This window comes from Netta rufina (assembly GCF_964035555.1).
Source record: "Netta rufina genome assembly, chromosome: 3".
NCBI classification, from domain to species: domain Eukaryota; kingdom Metazoa; phylum Chordata; class Aves; order Anseriformes; family Anatidae; genus Netta; species Netta rufina.
The window spans coordinates 27,114,344-27,138,098 of record NC_140125.1 but is presented as its reverse complement, the minus strand read 5'-3'; the positions used below and the strand labels follow the sequence as shown (position 1 = coordinate 27,138,098).

General features: G+C 38.1%; 1 protein-coding gene across 1 annotated transcript in view; it reads left to right on the top strand.

Annotated features, from left to right (window-relative positions):
* Positions 1-22,634, top strand: part of ERO1B (endoplasmic reticulum oxidoreductase 1 beta) — a 34,293-nt gene extending 11,659 nt beyond the window's left edge. Inside the window, exons 5-15 of the mRNA XM_084284094.1 lie at positions 5,592-5,674; positions 7,522-7,595; positions 10,202-10,322; positions 10,408-10,454; positions 13,466-13,492; positions 14,076-14,168; positions 14,331-14,577; positions 15,393-15,462; positions 16,653-16,739; positions 18,009-18,142; positions 19,017-22,634. Of these exons, the coding sequence (XP_084140220.1) occupies positions 5,592-5,674; positions 7,522-7,595; positions 10,202-10,322; positions 10,408-10,454; positions 13,466-13,492; positions 14,076-14,168; positions 14,331-14,577; positions 15,393-15,462; positions 16,653-16,739; positions 18,009-18,142; positions 19,017-19,077 (1,044 nt within the window). The 3' untranslated portion in view covers positions 19,078-22,634. The remainder of the gene's footprint in view (positions 1-5,591; positions 5,675-7,521; positions 7,596-10,201; positions 10,323-10,407; positions 10,455-13,465; positions 13,493-14,075; positions 14,169-14,330; positions 14,578-15,392; positions 15,463-16,652; positions 16,740-18,008; positions 18,143-19,016) is intronic.
* Positions 22,635-23,755: the final 1,121 nt, after the last annotated feature.

Sequence of the window (23,755 nt, the reverse complement as noted above, 5' to 3'; positions counted from 1 at the left end):
ACTTGTATCTGTATCTCACACTTCTGTGGCTTTTTGCCTTGTTCTAGGCAGAAGTTTTTTTTGCCAAGGGTTTTTTGTTGGTGGTTAGTCCGGGGTTTTTTGTTCTTCTGTTTTTATTTTGTGGTTTCTTAATTACTTCGGGGAGAACAGTTCTGCATTTGGAAGATCAGCTAGGCACAAAGACCAGCGTTACGCTTGTACAGCATCTTCACAGAAGTCCAGTTAGCAACAGAGAATCTCTTCTTAAATTATTGGCACCAATGTAAGCTTCAGATGGTGCTGGAAAGTCACAAAGTAGTTTCACTTTCTATAGTTTTACTTCAGTTGAATAGTGAAAACATTTTTTGGGTAGTAGGCTGGTGGCATAACACCGGTAGGTAGCTAAGCACCAGCGTACCGCTGTTGTGTTCTTGTTCTTCAGAGGACAGGGCAAGAAACTATCTCAACCAGTCTCTTTATTTTTTCTTGATAAGGGTAGGGAAATCCCAGGAGAACTACCATTTTGGGCAAGACAGGCTCAACTTTGGGAAGATCAGTTTATTGCCAATTGATAACAGATGAGTGAGAACTAAACGTAAACTAAAGATGTTTTGTTCCTCTGTCTGAGCTGCACGGGGGAGTGAGGGTTGCAGACAATCCATAACACTTGGTTGTTGCTGCTCCTTCCTCCTCACTCTCTGCCCCCACTCCAGTATGGGATCCCTTCTACGGGATGCCCTCCTTCCTGAACTGATCGTATGTGGGCTTCCTGTTAGCTGCAGTTCTTCAGAAACCACTGTAGCATGAGTCCGTACCACAGGGTGCAGTCCTTCAGGCATGAACTGCTCTGCCACAGGCTCCTCTCCACGGGCTGCAGCTCTGGCCCAGGGCCTGCTCCTGCGGGTGCTCTCCATGGGCCGCAGCCTCCTCCAGGCCACATCCACCTGCTCCACCGGGGGCTCCTCCACAGGGGGGGTGCAGCGTGGAGATCTGCTCCATGTGGGACCCTTTTGCTGCAGGGGGACAGCCGGCTCCACCAGGGGCCTCTCCACAGGCCGCAGGGGAACTGCTGCTGCCTGCCTGCAGCACCTCCTGCCCTACTTCTGCACTGACCTGGGGGTCTGCAGGGCTGCTTCTCACTCTTCACTCTCCCAGCTGCTGTTGCAAAGCGGTTGTTTTTCCCCTTAAATCTGCATTCAGAGAGGCCCAACCAGTGTCACTCACTAGCTCAGCTCTGGCCAGCGGTGGGTCTTTGGTCTAAGAGCAAAGGAGGTTGCATATCTGTTGTTGTTAAGCACTGGAGAATTGTGAAGCCTGGAAACGCTTCAGACTTGAATGTTCATCTCAGTGTTATTTCATCAGCAGTATCTGTTTCGTTCATTCTAGGTCAGGTGTATTCTCTGTTAACATTTTTCCATTTAACAACCGTTGATGTGAAAGAATGAGCCTCACACCTAGCAAACTCAAGAAAATTGAGCAAGAAACTCTGTCTAGTATAAATACATGTGGGCAAGTTCCCTAACAATGTCTAAATGACTTCTTAGTCTCCTTCACTACTTTGGTATTCAGTAGGTTTTGCGGTTTGTAACTTATTTCATAGCAGTACATATGGTGCTCTATTTTGGATTCATGACTAAAGCTGTGTGGATAACAAAACAGTTTTTTAGCTATTGCTGATCAGTGCTTGCAGGCCATTGAGATCTTCCCTGTTTATCGCTTTGCTTTTCTGTCTGTCCCCCAGGAGAACAGGTTAGGGGTGGCCAAGAGGCTGGGAGGGGATGCAGCTGGGATGGCTGACCTGAACTAACCAAAGAGATAAACAACATGCTCAGCATGACATAGTTCGGGTACGCAGGCAGACTGTCCAAAAGACCTGTTTCTGACTGGGCTTCGGTCTGTTTCTTGGAGTTGGCAAGTAAACTGCCTTTGCATGACATTGTATTTATTTGTTTTCTGCTCTATCCCTCTGTAATCTGCCTTTATCTCAAGCCACTAGTCCACATCTTTGCTCATCCAACTCTTTCTTCCCCATCTTGGCAGGGGAAGGGAGAGGGGCAGTGAGCAAGTGACCAGTGGATGCTTAGTTGCTGGCCAGTGTCAACCCACTGCATTCCTCTGAATTTCATTGCAACAGATTTTCATAACATCATTCATTTTTGTGTGTGTACTTGGACTCCTCTTCCATGTGTACAAGTGAGTGGAAGGGCCTGTTAGTCATCTGTCCTACAACAAAAGTATAGGTTTGTTTTGCTCTGTTGGACCACATGGTTGATTGATGTGAGAGCTAATATGAAACCTGTAAAAACACTCTGTAAAATGAATGTTGTCGGTATCACAGAATCACAGAATTTCTAGGTTGGAAGAGACCTCAAGGTCATCGAGTCCAACCTCCAACCTAACGCTAACAGCCCTCCACTAAACCATATCCCTAAGCTCTACATCTAAACGTCTTTTGAAGACTTCCAGGGATGGTGACTCCACCACTTCCCTGGGCAGCCTGTTCCAATGTCTAACAACCCTTTCAGTGAAGAAGTTCTTCCTAACATCTAACCTAAAACTCCCCTGGCTCAACTTAAGCCCATTCCCCCTCGCCCTGTCACCAGGCACGTGGGAGAACAGGCCAACCCCCACCTCGCTACAGCCTCCCTTGAGGTACCTAAAAAGAGCGATAAGGTCACCCCTGAGCCTCCTCTTCTCCAGGCTGAACAAGCCCAGCTCCCTCAGCCGCTCCTCGTAGGACTTGTTCTCCAGGCCCCTCACCAGCTTCGTTGCCCTTCTCTGCACCCGCTCAAGCACCTCCATGTCCTTCTTGTAGCGAGGGGCCCAAAACTGAACACAGTACTCGAGGTGTGGCCTCACCAGAGCTGAGTACAGGGGGACGATCACCTCCCTAGCCCTGCTGGTCACGCTGTTCCTGATACAAGCCAGGATGCCGTTGGCCTTCTTGGCCACCTGAGCACACTGCTGGCTCATATTCAGCCGACTATCCACCATCACTCCCAGGTCCTTCTCTGCCTGGCAGCTCTCCAACCATTCCTCTCCCAGTCTGTAGCTCTGCTTGGGGTTATTGCGCCCCAGGTGCAGGACCCGGCACTTGGCCTTGTTGAACTTCATGCAGTTGACCTCAGCCCATCGGTGCAGCCTATCCAGATCCTCCTGCAGAGCTTTCCTACCCTCGAGCAGATCGACACACGCACCTAACTTGGTGTCATCTGCGAACTTACTGAGGGTGCACTCGATGCCCTCGTCCAGATCATCGATGAAGATATTAAAGAGGACCGGCCCCAGCACCGTTCATCTCGTTCCTCAAAGTAAGCCTTCTGTCCTTAGTGGATAACACAGGGCATCACATGCAAGGTTTTTTATAATCCTTCTTTCGGTGGTTGTTGTAGACAACTTCTGGAGTGTGCAGAGGGACTGCAAGCTGTATAGACGTGAAAGTAACTGGCTAATGTGCACAATAGCTAGCTTGGACTAGCAAGCTTTTAGGCTAAGCATTAATATTGGTGTGATGAGGTATCTAATAAGTTCTGCTTGCCTGGTAGCTGTCAGGTGGGGAGGTGCTAACCTCCCTTACTTCTTGGTGTGGGGTGCTCAGCTGCAATATTCTGATGTTTTCAATAATGATTTCATACCTTTTCAAGTGATTCAAGAGCTTTTGCTCTTAAATCCATGAGCTGCTGCATATCCACATCTCAAGGATCTTACCTCTGTTGGCAGTCTTACTTTCATGTTGCTTGGCTCCAGTCTACACATTTACTTATGGCTTTCTCACAAACTTCACCATTTACTCAAAAGTTTGAGGCAAGGTTATGCAGGTGTGCCTTGCCAAATCTGGAACGTGGATCACAGATAGCTCAGCCTTTTTGGAGGAGGCTACCTGTTTATTCCCATGTGCCTTTGTCTTTGACAAATACTCCCTTTTTGGAAGGGAGGAGTTAACTCTTCCTTCAGATGACACAAGCCTTGAACCTGGAAGATGGGCATTTATGTTATCCATGTACAGAGCCCTCAAGGAAAAAGGGCACTTAAACAACTCTTTCAGGCTTCTCTTCAGTAACAGCATTCCAGTTGCGTTGGGCAGAATTACCACTGTATTCAAAGATAAAAACTATGACCATCTTAAGAAGAAAAACAGCATAGTAAAAGACTTTTCTATTGTGTATAGCCTATTAAATATTTTAGTTTAAGTTTCGTAAAATGTTAACTATCATTTAGAGTTGAATAAATCCTTTTATCAGTAAGTACAAAATGTAGTGTGAAGACCTTGCCAGTGTTATATTTCTGTGATTAGCATTTTTAGGGGTAGTGACGGTTTCTAGGGGTAGCAAGTATAATTTTAAAGTTGTCCTGCCTATTTGTCTAAACAATTTTAATTTTTGTTTTTTGAGAAATAGCATGATATACTCATTGCAGGTAAAATAAATAAATAAATAAAAATAAAAAATAAAAAAAATCCTGCAGCTTTTCTAAATATGCGTGGGAAATAACTGGAGTATGACATCTTGACCACAAATCCATTCTCAAAAAAAAAAAAAAAAGAAGCTATCCTCTTTCTTTAAAACTTCTGTTATTACAATTATTGTTTGCTGTTTCTGAAGGGTTGACTGAAGTCTTTAATTTCTGGTTTTATTTTGGATAGTAATCCTTCCTGCCAGTAAGTATATGCCCCAGAGTAAGAGAAGCCAGCAGTTCAGCTTTACAAAAAGATAACAGTTGCCTAACATCAAATCACTTTCCATATTTCTTAAAGGCTGTGATAAGGTAAAAATCTGTGTAAACCAAAGGCTCAGTCTGCAAAACAAACAAAAGAGGAAATTGGGTTTGTTTATCTTTTAGGAGGGTGCTGATACTGTATTATGTTGTAAAACAGTTAGAAGGGTTTTTTGAGCTATAAGCTGAGAAGCTAACAGATTTCCTGGTGACATCTATATATTACTGTAGAATAAGGGAATTTAATTTAATTCTTCTATCAGCAGAACGATAAGGAAAACAGCTCCTATTTCACTGGATTATGTTAAAAAAAAAAAAAAAAAAAAAAACGGCAGCTTAGAATTGGCATTCAGCTTAAAGACTTCAGTCTTAGCTTTGAAACAACCAGTTTGAGTCCAGATCAAAAGACCTCGCTTCCAGACCTATGTGTTATCTAAATCATTCTAGTGAATAAGATTAAATAAAACATGATGGGGAAAGCGGCCAAAACTGATAAACTTTCCCACAGGAATGATGGACAAACCTTGTGTTTAGCAAGCATAATCATACCCCAAGTTAAGTTTACAGCTATCCCATTGCTTGTATTCCAAAGTCAGTTTGCAAGAATGTAAACAAGTATCAGAAATATTTCAGAACTCTATTTAGAAAAAAAAAATCCGACACATTTACCTGAATTTTCTGTGGCAGTTGAAAGTACAGGGTGAAAATAGGCTGACAAAAATAAGTTGGGGGGGGGGGGGGAGGAGAAAAAGTGTTCCACAGTTACTTGCCACTTCCAGAATATAAGGATTTTTCCCTGATACTGTCAGATTCAATGCTAAGCTTAGAAATACTTCTCACATCACCTGCTTTCAATAAATTTTAGTTCACTTATATGTTGAATGTAACCTTTCTTACAGTACTCAAAAGCAGCAAATCATTCCAAAGAATTGGAAGACTGTGAGCAAGCTAACAAACTGGGAGCAGTTAACAGTACCTTAAGGTATGCTGTGATTTACAACAGTAGTATAAAAATAGTAACAAAGGGGTGTTCCTTTTTGTCTGTCTTGTTTTTGTTCTTCATTCTTCCATAGCCCATTAAAAAGTAAATGTGAAATGATGCAAGAACATCTGAAGGTAAAAGTGTTGAGTAGGCTCGTTACTTTTTTTTTTTTTTTTAAAGTATACTATGATTTTATTTGAAATCTTGCAGCATCAAAAGATGAAGAAAGTTTGCAAATGAATGTATTTTTTCTGCATTTTACAAGTATCAACCGTCTTTGTTCTTGATGACTGTGATGAATTAAGGAGTTCTGTCCTGCTCTGTCCCTCTGTTACACTGACATGCCTGTTTGTGATCATTCAGTGAACCAGATCAGGGAGCTTGTGAGTTATTTCTGTTGGCAAAGTTATTTTTAGCTTCCATCAATTCCCTGATCTTGCTTATTGCATGACACAGTCATGCTTGGGTGGGAAGAACTCTGCAGGACAGTGTTGCCCCTACGTAAGAAAGAGGAGAACCGCACTTAGAAAAACTTGCAGTTGATTAGATGCCTCACATTTAAGAAGTAGCAATAGAAAAATCAGTTTTTCACTGTTGTTGGAAAGGTGTGGCACCTTTGGCCATAGATTTCAGCAGTTCTACCTGATGAAAATGTAGAGACTTCCCTGCCTAGAAACAAAATGGGACTGCAATTTGAAGAGGGGGGAGGCAAATGCTGCTGCTTGATATGTAGTATCTTAAACCAAACTGGGTAGAGCATTTGTCCAGGTGTTTTGGGGGAAATAAGCCATTAACACTCTTCCACTTCTGTAGGATGAAAGAATGAGGATGAGTACGTGTACAGAAAGCTAAAGAGAAGGCCTTGTATCAGATTAGGGCAGTTGACTAAAGCTGGCAGAGGTCAGATAAAGGATCCTCCAAGTGAAGGAAGAGTTTTTGTTTTGTAGGCAAACCTCCCAATTCTATACCTAGAAGTGCAAAATGCTCGTGGTTGAGGGTTATTTTCCTTTATAAACTGTGTTTCCTGTGGCTATCAAATCTTGTGTGCCCATAGTTACTGGAGAAGGACATCGGGTTTTAAGTTTTGAGTTGGCAGAAGGTTAAACATGTATCTTGTTAAAGCTTTGCAGCTGTAGAGTTGAGCTAGTACTAATCTGGCCAAATGAAATAGGTTGTTTTCAGTATTTCCAGGGACTTTACTGGAGCAGGGTTCCCGTTTTAATGTTGCTTACATTACACTGTCAGTAGTGTGGCATTGGTAGTCCTGTGCTGCACATATGTGTAGAAGGAAACATTCAGCTTGTGGCACTGTTTGTGTTTCATAGTGAGAGAACTTCAAAGTACTTCAAATTGCTAGGGTGAGCTGAGTAATGTTGTTTAAAAGACTTACATCATTCTTAAAGTAGTTTAGCCTGGAACAGGCCTTTAGAAGTCCAGCCTCCTACTCAGAAGCAAGGTTAAGTATTGTAGATCGCTTTGGAAGTACGGGTTAAAAAAATAAGATCATCTTTTTTTCCTGAACTGACAGCTGTTGAAGTACTTGAAAGTGTTAAAAATGTGGTATGGAATTATTTTACCAAGTTTTTACTGAAGGGAGCAAAATCACTGCCTGTGTAGTTTGTTCAAATAATGATGGTGAAATCTGTCTTAGTATCTGACATGAAATTGACTTTTAAAAGTTGATTCTTCTGTGCAGCTAATGGTAATGCCGTGTATTCTAGTGTGCCAGATAAAGTAATTTGGATTTCAATTCCAAGTTAATTACTGTGTTGATTGTGTCTTTGAGTAGCTCTTGTTGTCCTTGTTTATTTAAAAGTTTAAAACCAAATGTATTTTCTTCCCCTCAGTAACCAAAGTAAGGAGGCTTTCATTGACTGGGCAAGATACGATGATTCACAGGATCATTTTTGTGAACTTGATGGTAAAATATTTAAGCTTTTTCAGAGTGTTTGTTTTATTTACTGTCTCTTAACAACACAGAATATTATAGCTGCTCTACCAATAACCATTTTTTAAAGGTTTTAATTTTGTGGTAAGCAGGCATGTGACAGTTCATATCACCTTACACACAGAATGCAGTTTGTACAAGGAGCACTTAGTAGTCTACATTTATTGTTACCTCCTGCTACTAAATGGACAGGAGACTTTTACAGAAATAAACAACTTATAAAAAGGCAAAATCCCTCCCATTTAAAAAAAAAAAAAAAAAAGCTTATACAGGAGAAGTATCTGGCACAAATCTAAGACAAATACTTGCACTTGATTCAGCTTCTTACTGCCATATTATTTTTGCTACTGTTCTGTCATCTATGCTTGGGCTGATAATGTCCTTCTAGCCTTGCTGTTTCAAACAATTTCTGCACTAAATTCACCCTTATTTGTAAAGACTTTGTTAACACATTAGGATTCTAAATTGTCTTCCCTCTGCTCCACATGTGAGTCCTTTTATTTGCATGTAATGTTCAAAGCTTAAAGGAGTATTTTTCAGATAAACACATAAACAGATAAATTGTCATGTTCAAGGAAGGCTGCTAAAAGCATTTTTATTAAATACCTTAGTAAGTTTTCTATGTTGTTAAGACGCAAGGTATTGTGCAAGACATTTTAATCTACCTTTAGATTAAAACCTGGTGTTACCTGAGAAAGTAGCTGTAGTGGACTTAACAGTTGCGGTTCTTTGAGCACTTGTACTGCATCTTGTATGTGCAATTTTCTGTATGAAAATTTTCTGTTTCTGTAATACTTGGTGAGCGTTACTGTAGATCTGAGCTGTTCTGTGCAATATGCTGCTGCTTAAGCAATAAGCTGTGCAGTCCCTACTGTCTTCAGGCTGCACACTCATATTTTTAAGAGGACTCAGTTGGGAAAGATATAGTTAAGGAGCATTTCTTTTAGAAGTAATATTAGCTTAAGTAGTTCTGGTACCATCTCCCTACTTTGTGTCCTTCTGAAAGATGATGTGCTACCCTCAACTGCGTGCTTCCAGTGCCTTTTTTGCAGTGGCTGTGGCATGCTTCTCACTGCATGGTAAGCTGATTGCAATTTAGTTGAATACCAGGAAAGCTGACATCTCCCTTCCATCTCCCAGACTGCTGGGGTGAACTGGCTTGTTAGGCGAGTCCCTGAGCTGGTGCAGGGAGAGGTGAGAGAGAGGAAAACTGCACTGGGAGTGACAGGGAGGAGGGAGAAACTGTTTTTTTCTTCATTACCTCTCTTCCTGGTGATGTCAGAGCCCTTAATTCACTCAGCTGTAGCACAAAGCTGTATCTTCAGTTTTACTTCTTACTAATGTTTTGTTGGGTTTAATGATCGAGTAGATAAGGGAGGTGATCTAGCTGGAAAAAAAATGCTTAATCTAGGTCAGTTTTCTATCTTTCTGTTGTGCTGTCCCACAGACTCAGTTGTATGTGGATAATGAGAACAAAGCAGAGAGCTGAAGTGACCAGGAAGTGTAGGAACTGCTTGGGTTAGCCATGTTGTCAAAGAAATCAAGTTGTAATTTGACGTTATTCCATCTGGCACTCACTGTGTTCTTGTCTTGTCTGTCTCTTTTCTTTGTTTTTGCTGCTACTGCTGAAGTGATGCTTAACTGCTCGTGTGGAATCATCTCTTCAGAGCAGTTTCCATTCTTTCTTTGTCTTTTTTTTCAACATCTGAGGAAATGCTCAGTTGCACTGCTTGGGCTACTCCCATAAATAAGTCTACGGACTTCTGCCTTGCATTGTATGCAGGTCTTAAGCATGATTTGTTATTGACCTGGAATTTCAAAGAGAAGGGGAGGGAGCGCTTCCTGCTTTTTACTGAGTGTAATTGGAAAACTTAGTCCAGTTTATTATTCTTACACTATATAGAGTTTTCAAGCAGAAAGAGTGTTGTTTAGCTATTTACTTTGGGTGTGTTGCCAGAATTTGAAGCGAGATGAGAGATGAGAATGCAACTTGTTGAAATGCTGTTTAAATACTATTTTGTGTTGTAACCAACTCTGTGTCCTGGGGTATGCTGAGTTTGTTCAATTAAGCACTAGGATTCGTACTTTGCGTCAGCATACAAGCTTATGTGAGGAATAAATGATTTAGCTAATAAATAAATCTTCCAGGTATTAAGGAGCTCCCTTAGCAGCATACCCATTTCGAAAAAGCAACTCTTCTCTCCCCTTCTTTGCACTGAATACTGCTGAATGATTAAATCCTGAGTTTGAAGCCTGTTTAAAACAAAACACTGTTTATGTCCAAGTATATGTCAGGAGAACACACTGCAGGAGAAGTGTTTATGGCAGAGTTGAAGAAGCTACTTAGAAGTATTCAGACATTGTGGAAATTTTGGTGGCATAAGAGACTGTGGAATAGATTCTGTTCTTTGGGGTTTTCTGCTTAGTGAGTATATTGCTATATTTCTGTGTACATAGCATTTAGAATCCAGCTGGAGAAATAATAGTAGACCTCTTATTTATATGTAGTCCTGTGGCTTTTTATTTAAGTATTTTTAAAATGATCAGTTGGAAACCTTTTGTTACATATTCTTATTTAGATGAGAGGTCTCCAGATGCACAGTACGTGGATTTGCTGCTGAACCCAGAACGTTACACTGGCTACAAAGGGCCCTCTGCTTGGAGAGTGTGGAACAGCATCTATGAAGAAAACTGCTTCAAGTAATCAGGAGGGAGAAGCCTATTCTTATACCTGTGCTTCAATTTAGCTTAAAACTGATTTTGCACTTTCTAATTTATTTTCTAGGCCTCGATCTGTCTATCGCCCTTTAAATCCACTGGCACCTAGTAGGGGTGGGTTTTTTCTATTTTATTTTTTAATGTGATTTTTTAACATAGTGACTGCAGTGTAAGTGATAAAAAATAATAGTCTTCAGTCTTTAAGTGTGCTTTCTGATTTTTAAATTTCCTGTGTAGAGGCAGTTGTCAACTTTGAATATCTAGACTTAGGTTTGTGATACTTGATTATATATGCACTTACTTTGAAGCATGTGAAAGCACAGCCAATAGCATAGGGCTTATTAAGCAACAGGCTTATCGTCAGGGGAGCAGACTTGACAATTCAAGTATATCTAAAGCTATTCAATAGAGAAGTCACAGTAGTGACTTTCTAGTGTAGGTGGGAAGGACTTTGAATTCAACACAACTTTCACCACGACTTTTTTTTCCTTGTCTTTTTTTCCTAGAGTATTTAATTTAATCCCTTTAACTCATAGTCATCCTAGTATAATGTAGCTGTATGTTTTCCATAAACCAAGTCTATTAAAAGTGTGCAAATGATTGCATTGTCTTAAGAAAGAGTGGATACTTAGGAAGGCTCAGGTATTTGGTTTTTTAAAAATATGCCAAATACTTGAGTTTTATATTTTCAAATTAAAACTGAGAACTATAACAGTATGTTCTAAGTGAATCGGCTTTCCCCTGTCCCCCTACCAGATATTAGGAGCTCAAAAGGGATTTTGGTAATCACAAATAGTGAGGTAATACATTAGTGGTATATACAACTAAAAAGAATTGAAAGATTGAAAGAGTAGCATAACTCATAGATTAGAATTTTTGGTAGAAGAGCAGTGGTCAGATCCTTGAATAATGTGAACTGAAGGACAAGACTACTGTCTGTCTGAAGCTTAAAAATGGCCTTCAGGAACGCATAAATCAACTGGTACTAAGTGTTTAAATTTAGTGACTCTCTTTATTATAAAGTGTCTAGTCTCAGATTGTCTTGAGGAGGAAGAAGAGGATGGAAAGTAGATGATGCTTTCTGGGAGATTAAATAAGTTTCTTGCACTTTTTCAGTTTTTATAGTAAAGCCTGTGTTTCATTACTGCTTTGCTGTGGAAATGATGTTTTTAATGCTCATGGATTTTTATTTCTTCCACCTCTACCCCTCCAGGAGGAGATGATGGTAAGTCATCTTATTTTGCTTGACTTGCAACAATTAAGCAAGCATTGTACAGTTGTGAACTTTTGATTTATTTGCATTACTGCTGTAGTATTAGAGGCCAAGGACATTTTGTTTTTATGAAGAGAATCAGTTATTCAGAAAATGTTTTTATTGGGACAATTCCTTCAGGTCAAGGAGGGGAATGGGTGAATAGGAACAAAATCGAGTTGTGTTATTGGTTCTTATCTTTCTAACGGTTGTTGTGATAATACTGTTCGCAAGATAAGTGGAGATGTATAAAGGATTCTTGGGTCTCCTCCAGAAGAGCCCTATTGATATTGATGTCAGATCCCCTAAAAGAAGATGGACAGGAGTTCATTTGCTTTTTTGCCAGGAAGATGGGGAGAAGCTGAGGCGATAAAGCACTTGGTCTGTTTACAGTGAGATACTCTTTTTGGTTACTCAGATCTCTCAGGTAAAAAGCTCTAATCCTACTGGAAACCTTCAGGCAGTAGCAGTTAAGGTAAAGGTTATCAGTTATGATGCGGAGGAAAGATGGAAGTGCTAGTTTAAAAAAAAAAAAAAAAAAAAAAAAAGCTAGTTAAAAAGAAAGCTAGTTAATAGAGGCAATAATATAAAAGCAGAAAAGTGTTCTGGTGTCTTTTGTTTATATGCCAATTACTAGTGATTTCCTGTGACCTATTGAGCCAAAGAAGCTCTCTTTTGTATCCATACAAGTAATGCTTATAGAGAAGATGCTTTATGGGTTAGGATTAAAGAAGTAGGTAGGATATTTTCCCCCACCTTATGTTTCAAAGACATGAATTAATTACTTATTGCGCATAACAGAGAAGGAATTGTAGGAAGTCATTGTGAAATCACTACAGGGTTTTCTTCTGCTTTTGATAGTGACTTTCCAGAGAATCATTGTTTAGAGGTAGTAATGAATGTTTTACTTCTGTCTGATGGAATGAGTAATGTTCACTGTTTCTATTAAGTGTTAAAAGGCTTATAGTGCTTTAAAGCACTACCTTGATGGTAATGCTTATAATCAATTAGTATACAGTTGCTTTTTGCACTAATTTAAATTTTTCAGCTGGTTTTGCTCAGCAGATCTTTTTTCTTAAAATGCAAGGCTTTAGAGCTTGTGTTACTATTTGTACAAAGTTTGACAGATTGATTAGATGTCTTGTGAGATGACAGAATTCCATATCTTTGTCTTAAGTGTTTCTCTGCTTGAATATGAGCACAGGGATTGATTGCCTTTGGTTGTCATTAACCAAGTCCAAAGCAGAAAAGTAGTGCATAAAGGGTACTGTTACTGACATGAAGCTGCATCTACTGAAACTCAGTAGTAGCATAATGTCTTTGTAGGTTTAGTCTAAGAGTATGTCCAGTAAAGAACTGGTATAACCAACAGTAAGTTTGGTAGTGTGGTATTTGACTTAGGACCCTTACCCATTCTGCTAAACCCAGGGAATCTAGGCTGGTGTCTGTTGGAAACCAAGATTTAGTAGTTTCTTTGCTCTTGGAAATGTTCTTAGTGACTTTAAAATACACAATCATAGATGGATGCAGGGAATGTAAACTAGATGCCTTTCCACAGATACTCTTATTTGCTCAATTATACGCTTTCATCATATCTTCAACCACTAGTGCATATAATTGTGCTTATACTTGCTGTTGAATGCCCTCACTAGTACCTTAGTTACACTTATTCTTGTATTTCTCTTATTCTGACCCCAACAGATTTAAACTAACCTCAAAGTTTAGCCATTTTGGTGCTTATTCTCACTTTAATAGTTAAATTATTTAGCTTTATGTCCAGATGATAGCTAATATTAGTACACATAGTAATGTAAAGGTACTGTAATGATAAAAAATAATACTCTTAATTTAACTATATATTATCTATTTACAGGAGAATCTTTCTACACATGGCTAGAAGGTAATCCTCGTGGGATGGGGTTAATATAATTTAAATTCACTAGAAATAAAGCATTAGAATTTTTACTCTCCAAATCTTGTTCATAGTGTAACTGTTTCCCAGTGCCATGAAGCGTTGTGGTTTTGATTTCTTCCTGAAAGAACACATCTCTGATTCAATGATAGATTTAATTCTGTCTAGGATGGGTCACAGTATAGGTCTGGTTTCCAGACTGTCAAAATTAAAGACTATTTCAAATCTATTGTTCAAACAATATAAGTATCTTACTTCTGCGTGCCAATTTATCTGTGCTAATTGACCAGATGGTTATTTGACTGCATTTATTAGAACACAAACATCAAATAAATGTTAAATGTCATTCTTGGTGGTACTTTATGTACAAAAATAAGAGGTGTACTTTCCCTATGATGGATATAAGTACTTACTAGATGTACTGATAGAAATAATGATAAAGTGCTGTGACTGTAACTCTTTAAAGTTAAATGGTGAAGGCATGTCACTGAGGCATGTCAAGATACGTTAATATTAATACATCATTTCCAGTACTTAGTTTGGGATTTGCTTTTCTCTTTTTCCTCAACAGGTCTTTGCCTTGAGAAAAGAGTGTTCTATAAACTCATTTCTGGGCTTCATGCTAGCATCAACTTGCATCTGTGTGCCAATTATCTTCTTGAAGGTAATTTTAAGACTGGGTAAAGTTGATGAATGGAATACTACGTCTGTATCCTGTATTTATTTTCTTTCTGAAATAATTTTGTGTATACTTGGTTCTTGTCTGTTTTGTTCTATTTTCCAAATATGACCTTAAGCTCCATCCCTCCTTTTTTCTTCTATGTAGAAATGTGGGGGAAGCCTAGCTGGGGACCGAATGTGAAAGAGTTCACTCGCCGCTTTGACCCTATTGAAACAAAAGGAGAAGGACCAAGAAGGCTTAAAAATTTATATTTCTTGTATTTGATAGAGCTACGTGCTTTATCAAAGGTTGCACCGTACTTTGAGCGTTCAGTTGTTGACCTTTACACTGGGAACGGCCATGAGGATGCTGAATCTAAAGCTCTCTTACTAGAAATCTTCAGGGATACAAAGTAAGGCATGAGGTTTTTTATCAGTACCTTGAAATTCTTAGTTATGCTCTCCACTGAGAATAGATGACTTCTTCACAGGATAGAACAAGGAAGAGTGTGACATGAGGAAATAAAATAGTGGGGGAGAAGAGGAATTTGTGTATTTGACAGGATAAGAGAAATGTTTTTTGAGGCTTGAATATGTGAATCTTTAAAATAGAGTGGAGAAAATCACTACCCTTAGCTACTCCCCATTTGTGGCTTTTTTCTGATTCTTCAGTGTAAGATGCATGATCTGTTTTGAAAAGGAAAATGCTACATATATTCTTTTAATGTTTTAGTGACTAATCCCGTGTTTTTCATATGCTTATCCTTCTTCCTTCTGGTGGTCCTGTAAGGCTCTCTAGTCCAATTCCTTTGCTTATCTTCTCACTATTTTTTGTGGTCAGTTGTGTGCTGCATGGCTTCATCTGTTGCCTCTAGTCACAGTCATAGTCATGTTAGGTATTTGAGATGTGGTCAGACAACTGATCAACTGAAAGGCAAATAGTAAGACAATCTCAATTTGTATTAGAAAGAAGTCCTGATCAATGGAGATCAAGAACATTCTCCAGAAAATTGGAACAGTTTTCAGGCTATAGTGATTGAATGGTAAAGTCAATACCGTTTAGTAAATTTTTGAATAGCAACCATTTGAAATTTGAAGGATATCTTTGAAATGGAACAAGTAGGAACTCGGGAAAGCATTTTACACTGTAACGTACGTTACGCTGTATTGACGGTATACTGTATTTCACACTGGGGTTGTTGAGTTCTTTGTATTTTGTCTTTATTAGGTCCTTCCATATGCACTTTGATGAAAAGTCCATGTTTGCTGGAGATAAAAAAGGAGCCAAGTCATTAAAGGTGAAGCTGCTTCTCTAATAAACATCCAAAATATCCATTTTGGAATTATGTTGCGTTATTTTAGAAAAACCTCTCTCAGCAGCATGCTTATGGCAGGTAGACTAGAGAAGACAGGGATGACATCTTACAGAATTGTAACTGAGGCTTCTTAATCTCCTTTACAATAAATGAATTCAAGGTGTTATTCCAAGTCAAGCAGATGAAATGGGACTGTGCTGTGAGGTAAATGAGTTGATATGGTATTAGTAACGCAAGCAAATAGTTATTTAAATAGAGTGTCAGCTTCACAAAGGCATTCCCTCCAATAATAAAGTGATGTTAGGTAAAAAACAAAACAAAACAAAAAAAAACAGGTGGGTAATCTATGCACATTTTGGTGAATTAGAATATGAACTTAACATTACAAAAGTATAGTTCTCTGACACAAGATCCTAATGCAAATGCTGTTACTATCTAGAAAATATCAGTGTTATTCAGATTATGTGCTGGAACTCCACAACTGGAGTGTGGCTAATAGCAATAAAGGTCTGTTAAAAAATATTAGTAAGTATTCAAATACTTATTTCAGTAGTAGCATTGGATTTTTTTTTTTTATGATCAGTATTGGGAAGAATGCTTTTTTGAAAGGTGGTACCAGTAGTTTATCAGCCCTGCTAGTGTTTTTCTGACCTTAAATGTCAGAAAAGGTAACACTAGGTACCATTAGGTAACATTAATTAGTTCTGTACTGTAATTGCTTCCACCCTGACTGAAGCTGCAAAGCAACAATCTGCCTGTAGTTTTGAGTAGGAAATGCCTTTTGTGAATTGTCATTTTTTTGCCTTGTTGTCCAAAATGTAGGTTGGTTCAAAAAGGGTTTGAATAACTTAATGGAATTAAAATTGGACATTGACACACACAATACTTACAGCTCAGAAACTTTTGAGCAAGTTGATTATGTTCTGTACACTGTTTCCAGCGCTATTCTGCATGTCCTATGTTTTTGTTTTTCAAGGCATCAACTATTAGCAAATGCTTGGAAACAAAACTCTGGGTATATGTGGACGTTTATTATAACCTGACCCTGTATGGTAGTGAGTTTGTTCAATTTTAGTAGCAGAGGATTGATATTCTAGTGGTAATAAATGACTCTTTGTAAAGCTAAGAGATACTTTAAATTAACCTTTTTAAACTTTGTTTTTAACTGCTAGGAAGAGTTCAGATTGCATTTCAAGAACATATCCCGCATAATGGATTGTGTTGGATGTGATAAATGCAGGCTGTGGGGCAAACTGCAGGTACAGTTTAGGTCCTTGATATCCTTACCTCTATATTAAAAAATAAACATACGTTGTTTTTGATGTTTTTGTTGAATATCATTTAATTTTAGTCAACAGCTGTCTGTATTCTCAAACATTACTTTTTGGTTTAGAGCAGATAATTCAATGCAAATCTTGTAGAATCACCTGTGGGAAGCCTTAATGGAAATACTCCACTTGCTTAATGAGCTTTAACTCCATAAATTGAGGCATAAGAAAAACAAGTAATTCAGATTTTCACCACTATAAAATACTGCAAGATGCACAGTAAAGCTGACAACTGAAAACCAGTCTGTTTCTGGAGACATGTCTTTATTTTATTGAGAACAAGTTTTTAACCCTTAAGGGTAATATTAACTGTAGTCTGAGAACAGTTGGTAATTCCGGGTGCCTACTATATGGTAATGTTGTATAGCATTAAGTATATTAGGGTTCAGTTCTCATATAATTTCCTAACACAGAAAATGTGGTGGTCTCTGCTAAATTTCTGGAGTTCTGCCTATTCTGTACCAGTTGATGCTTCTGATCTATTACCACTTTTTCTTCTCGTGCAAAATGAAAGAGGGATGGATTTCCTTTTCCTTGTAGCCAATCTCAACCACTGTCAAAATCCAGTCATTTCCTCAACCTGATTAAAAGGGGGAACAAGATTAGCTGCTTCTGATATAGTTTCAGACCCAATTTTATATCAAAAAAAAAAACAAACAAACAAAAAAAACACCCAACACATAGAATGTCTGCCACTGGGACTGGAGATGGAGGAAGTAAAAAAAAAAAAAAAAAAAAAAAAAAAAAAAATTGTGACACCTCATTACAAAAACCTAGCTTGACCTGGAAGAGGGGGGAAGAGAAGGAAAGGGGAAGCCTGATCTGACAGATCCCACAACAGTGAGGTATCTAATACAGTGGGGAAGGGATGGAGGTGTTGTGACAGTCATGGTTTCATATGCCTCTGGTGTGGCTAGGAAGAAAAGAGATGGGAAAGGAAGAGGTTAAAACCATAAGGAGTTAGAGTTAGTATACCTGAGGAAACAAATATTCTTAAATAAGTGAATGAACTTGGTGTGCAGTTGATGGTATGTGTTTGCATTGGTGTCCTGGATTGTATATAGCTATTTGTGTTGAGACAGTGTCAGTATAAAAGAATTAGTACTACGTTTTGGGTGCAACGGTAGTTAACATTTTAATGGTTTTCTAAGTTGAGAAGAGTGACCTTATTGGCATTAAAACATTTGGATTTTCTTGTAGACTCAAGGCTTAGGAACTGCTCTGAAGATTTTATTTTCTGAGAAAGAAATACAGAACCTTCCTGAGAATAGCCCGTCAAAAGGTTTTCAACTCACGCGTCAAGAAATAGTTGCTCTTGTAAATGCCTTTGGAAGGTAAGGTTTTGTAATTTGTGTATTTTTTATTTTTTTAAGTAAAATTTCAGTGTCAACACTCAAGGTCTGTAGAAAAGGCATGTAGATGTAGCTCTTAAAGGTTGAATTATTCTCAGTGAGTGATACTGATAAACTCAGTACCATCAAACAGAGTGTGGGGTACTGATTATTAACCTTGGTTGTTATTTTGTTTTGGGACCCAACTCAGCCTGTATCTCAAATCTCATGAATTCCATAAGGCTCTTAAACAATCTTAAGCATTAGACTGTCTCCTGCTTCTTGAACAATAACTACAGCTCTTCTAGAAGTATACTTTATATTTCTGTTTTAAATATTTTTCCTCCTTTTCAGGTATAAATATTTGAGGGTTTCTTTTTTTTTTCAATGCTATCATTTAGCCCTTATGCTTTGGGATTTTGGGGTGTGATGTAATTGTTTTTGTTAAAACTTAATTTTGATTTATTTTGGAGGGAACAACAAAAACTTTACCTCTTCAAATGGTGAAGTAAAACTTAACAGCTTTAAAAGACTTGTAGAATTTGTCATGTGCATCATGCTAATTCATCTGATCTTGAACATAATTATTCCTGTTTAAAAGAATTCACTTTATATTACCTCTGGTTAGATCTTGAATAAAATCAGGACTATTTAAAATATGTCCAAACTTTAATCCCTGTAACATGTTAAATGTAATGGAGAGACTAATAGTAGATCTCTCGAGGGGAAAGTAGTATCGTAAGTGTTAACATCTGGAACAGAATTGTGTGGTGCTTTTTCTATTGGAAAAAAAAGCTCCCACGGAAGACAGTGGTTTGCACTTCTCGTCACAGTTGACCTACTAACACTTGGTGGTTTTTTTTGTTTTGTTTTGCAGGCTTTCCACAAGTATAAAAGAGTTGCAGAATTTTAAAGTTTTATTGCAACGAACTAGGTAATGAAGGCCTTTGCACAAACCATTAGTGAAGACCATTTACAGGACTGCATTGAGCAGAAGGAACTGATCCTTACAGGACTCGTATGAACTGATGAAAAGTAAAATCAAATACCAACTTGAATATTTATGTTTAAACTAGGAATGGTTGTTGATTAGAAAAGATATTTATGAATGAAGTATATAGTTTTTAAATGTGTAAATTATGCCAACCTGTTTAATTTTTTTAAGTTCTCTGCTCACAGTTCTATTGTACTGACACATCATAAATTTTCTTTATTTTCTTGTCTTTGAGACAGTTGTTTTATATGAAAACACAGGTACCTCGATCCTGACTTGGCCTGTCCTAAGTGAGGTGGTTCACCCCTCACCTCTCCCCAGTACTGAGCTTCAGTAAGTTCTGAGGACTGAGTATGCTGATTCTGGCTGTCTAAAAGTAAAACCAGAAAAGGAAATAGGGCTCTTGTTGAGTTCTGTTGTTTTACTGTAATTATGAAACTTTTAAAAATAGGTAATTTACTGAACAGAAAATTTTACTTTGTACCAAGCTCCTTTGCAATATACTGATATCAATGTTTTTTTTCTTTACATGCTGCTTTTCATAAATTCTTTTTTTTTTTTTTTTTTTTTTTTAAATGACCACCTTCTCTCTGATACAGCACAGTTGTAAGTGATTCTTCTTCAGCCCCTTTGCTACCTACATGCACTTCAGGGGTGAGAGGGAAGGGCATGGAGAGATGGCTAGTGGAGCGTTGCTAGTCTGTCAGTCAGGTTTGCATCTAGTCCATTTTATCTTCTGGATGGTAATCACAAATTCAGTCTCCAGAAATTGTCCTTTTAATGTCTAAGTTATTAAAAATAGCACATCTTGCTCTTTGAGCAGTGGAATTAGATTTGCTTGTAATGGTTTATGTTTTAGTGGTGTATTAAAAGGTCAGTGCAAAAAGAAGAAACTTTTTTATAGTCACTTTAAAAAAAAAAAAAAAAAGGCTTTTTAAAATTCATAATCATACTGACATTTAATATCACATACTCTATCTATGCAATCCCTAACTGTACCTTCTTAAAAAGGATATTCAGCATAATAAAACGGGTATGTTAATAATGTAACTTTCATAAAATATGAAATTACTTGTGTAATCGCAGTCCACAAATGTCAATGATAATTTATCATTGACCAAGACATAATTCAGAAGCAGTACTACTGATTAGTAGTAACCAAATGTTGGTTTAAATTTAAAATGAAGTAATTTTGTTTTTTTAAAGCCAGCGTATTTCAAAGTATAGTTAGGAGTTACGAATGTAGGAAGTGCTGGTACAGTGTAGATACCTTTTTTGTTATTTAAAAAAAAAAAAATCAGCAAATTAAGTGCTCTTAAACATTTTTCACTCTACCAGATCTTCAGTGACCTGTTTATATAATTTATTGTAACAATACTGGCTTCCATAATGTGGTCCTTTACAGCAGAGATTTTCCTGGAAGATGGAATATACTCTGTCCTTCATTTCTAGACAAGCCTCAAATTTCTACCAGGCTGGAAATGAGAGACTATTTTGCTGGCACTTATTATAAGAGTACCGTTTCCTGAGAAAGTAAACCCTCTTGAGTCAAACTGGAGTAAGCTAAATGAAAGAAAAAAAATTGGTAGTTGCACAAATTGGCAACTGCCCAGTCTGTAGTTCCTATATAAGCCAGTAGATAAAATCAATGTGGTGTTAGAGAAAGGTAACGCCAGCCTGGGGACGTTATGTTCTGACCCAGCAGCCTCTCGTGCTTTTGTGGGCACCCATGTCTGAGCAAGTCACCATGGGCTGCCTTTCTGGTTAGAGGAGGAGAGCAGCTGATTTCCAGGTGGATTTGCCTGACCTTTTCTAAGGTTGGTATCTGTAGTATCTGTATACTCTAGGATACCATAATTTGCACCCTGGAGTTTCTTTTCTTTATTCAACTGAAATGAAAATCTAGGTCTTTGCTTTAATGTGAACAGCCATGTTTGGTCAAACGAGTTATGTATGCCCTGAGTATCGAAGTCTTCTGAGTTATATATATATATTGAAGGAATGTATTTTTTTTTCAGCTGGCCATTTATTTCTTCCATTTCGGGTTGACCTGCAAGGGCTAGAACCTGTAGGCTCACTCGTGTGAAGAATCCTTTACAGCTAAGTTTAACTGTAATATATATCATAGTGCCTAAAGCTTTAGGCAGGATTTTCTAGCTAAAAAAAGTCTACAACACACCAGGAAGGACATGAGTCTAGAACAGTTTTTCCTTTCCCCTTCACCTTGCTTTTTGGGGAAAGTGAATTGCTTCCAACCTTCTGGGGATGCAGTTTCTTTTCTTCCACCTGTGCCTGGCTAAAATCCATGGACACTGAAGCAGCATCACATGCTAGTGTCATGCACTTGTTTATGGGACAGGTGAGAGATTCACACATACAGATCCTGCCCATCTGCTCTGTAAAGATTTCATTGGCATAATCCAGCAAGGTTCTTACCATTGGGTGAGGACTAAGAGATGGGAAGTTTTTCTTCTCTTCCTTTTTGTCGTGATAAAAACAGGAGTGCAACTGAACCAGGTAGTTCTGTGTACAGAGAGGTTCTGTTGCATTCGAAGGTACATTGCGCTTGGTGATCAAATACGGAAGGCATTTCACTTCACTGTTGTAGAAATACAAGATCTTTTCCTGTTACAAATCTAGTTGAAACAAGTTTCCTGTCACCTATCTTTTTTTTTACAGTATTTGATGTACATTCTGTGACTATGCTGCCTATGAGGTTTTGCCACGTGAGTTGGATGACATAGGTCTTTATATGTTAAATTAAGTTTCAGAAAATTACAGATCTGTTTTTATACTAAAGAATAAGGTTAGTTACACTGTCCCTGAGCTGTAAACTATTTTAAATTCCAGCCTATTGGAGATCAGCTTGTCAACATTGTCTGCCATTCATTTCAGAGTTAAATTACGCTTCCTTGTACAAATGACACAATGATTGTAATCACAGAGGTAGCAAGATGACAAAGACGAATGTTTCATCGTTCTGAAGTCATGAGGACTTGAGTGAAACGTTAAAAGACTTGGTCCAAACTGCATAGGCAACACGTAGGGCACTGTTGCTGAACAACTTGCTCCTAAGTGCCAGAGAAGGAAGATGAGAATGCAGTTTTAAAACAGTGAAGTATACAGATTATGTGAGCTGGAATAGTAAGTGTGTTCCTACTTCAGCTGGTGATTTGTGCTATATGTCATTGTATATGCATGAAAAACTGTGCCACACTTTCTAGAGTTGTATTTTGATGATTGGGTCACCTTTATATGACCTTGCTTTGTGCTTTCCTGGGAAATTACCTGTAATATGTTGTAAATAATCTAGATGCTTACGTTTATAAACTAGCAATCTGGCAATTCATCACTTTACAATTCCTTCCTATATCTAGCCTATTAAAATGTAATATTTATTAAAATCAAAATCCATGTTGGAACTGCTTACTGAGACCTAAACACTTCTGAATCTTTGCTATGTTTGAATCTATAAAATACAAATTAAAGTATTTTCTGCTATATTTTTTGTGAATGCAATTTTTTCAACTACACTTTAGAAATCATGCAGTGTAAATTGTTTGTGTCAGTCATTTAAGCATAAGATGATGAGCAAGATTCCATTATCACTAATTCAGTTTAAAAGTTAAATGTAACTTCTGGATTTTCATAGGAAGGCTGTTGCATATCTGGTGCTATTGACAGTGCACTGCCATACACCAGTGCATCAGAAATCCGTGTGGCAGAATTAAAATGTCTCTGTATGAATATGGCTAAATTTAGCCACTGGCTAAGTCCCACTGTATTAAGAGGCAAAAAGCTTATTTTGAAAGGAAGTTCAGTCTGTCCTGTCCCTTTCTCAACATAGCTTGTAAAAACTTCTATAATTACTTTTTTTATGGCTGTTAACACAGTGGGGCTCTTCACATGAAATTATTACCCCTAGAAGGCTTCCTCAGCTTCATTTCATTCCATGCATGTATTTAACAAATTACCTTACTACCTATTTGGTTATTGATATATATACCCATTTTGTCTTTGGTTGACCTGGGTAAGTACCTGTTATACCAATGATAATTCAGTGACTTAGTTACTGACCTCTGAAATTTTCATCTAAATCTGTTGTATTTGAGAGTATTTCATTTGTTACTGTGGCTATAGTAACTTGTAATTCCACGTTTTATACATACAGCCACATAGGGATTAAGCTTGTTTTAAGGGCAGAATTCTCCTAATTAAATTTTTGCAGAGCAGCTGTATCTGCTGTGAAGAAAATGCAAATCCTGCAGATTTTCTTCACACTTAGAAAGACTTTCAAGTAGTTTTGTTCCAACATGATAGAACTCCACAGGGTTCCCATTCCAATCTGACATAACCACCTTTGGAGAAATTTAAATTTTTAATGTAACCAGGAGTGCTTATGATTCCCAGGTGAAAACAGTAAGACAGTAAGAATGTGCTCACACCAACCTGGAAGAGATACTGCAGTGGGAAGTGGTACCTGCTTGTCCACCAGCAGAGCAGTTTACTGTTTGTCTCAGAGAGAAGGCAGGCACCATATATGCTTTAAGAACAGCTGTTTTGTCCTTTAATAAACCAATGCAGGATTAATTCATTGACAGCAACTGTAGCACAGAGGTGGT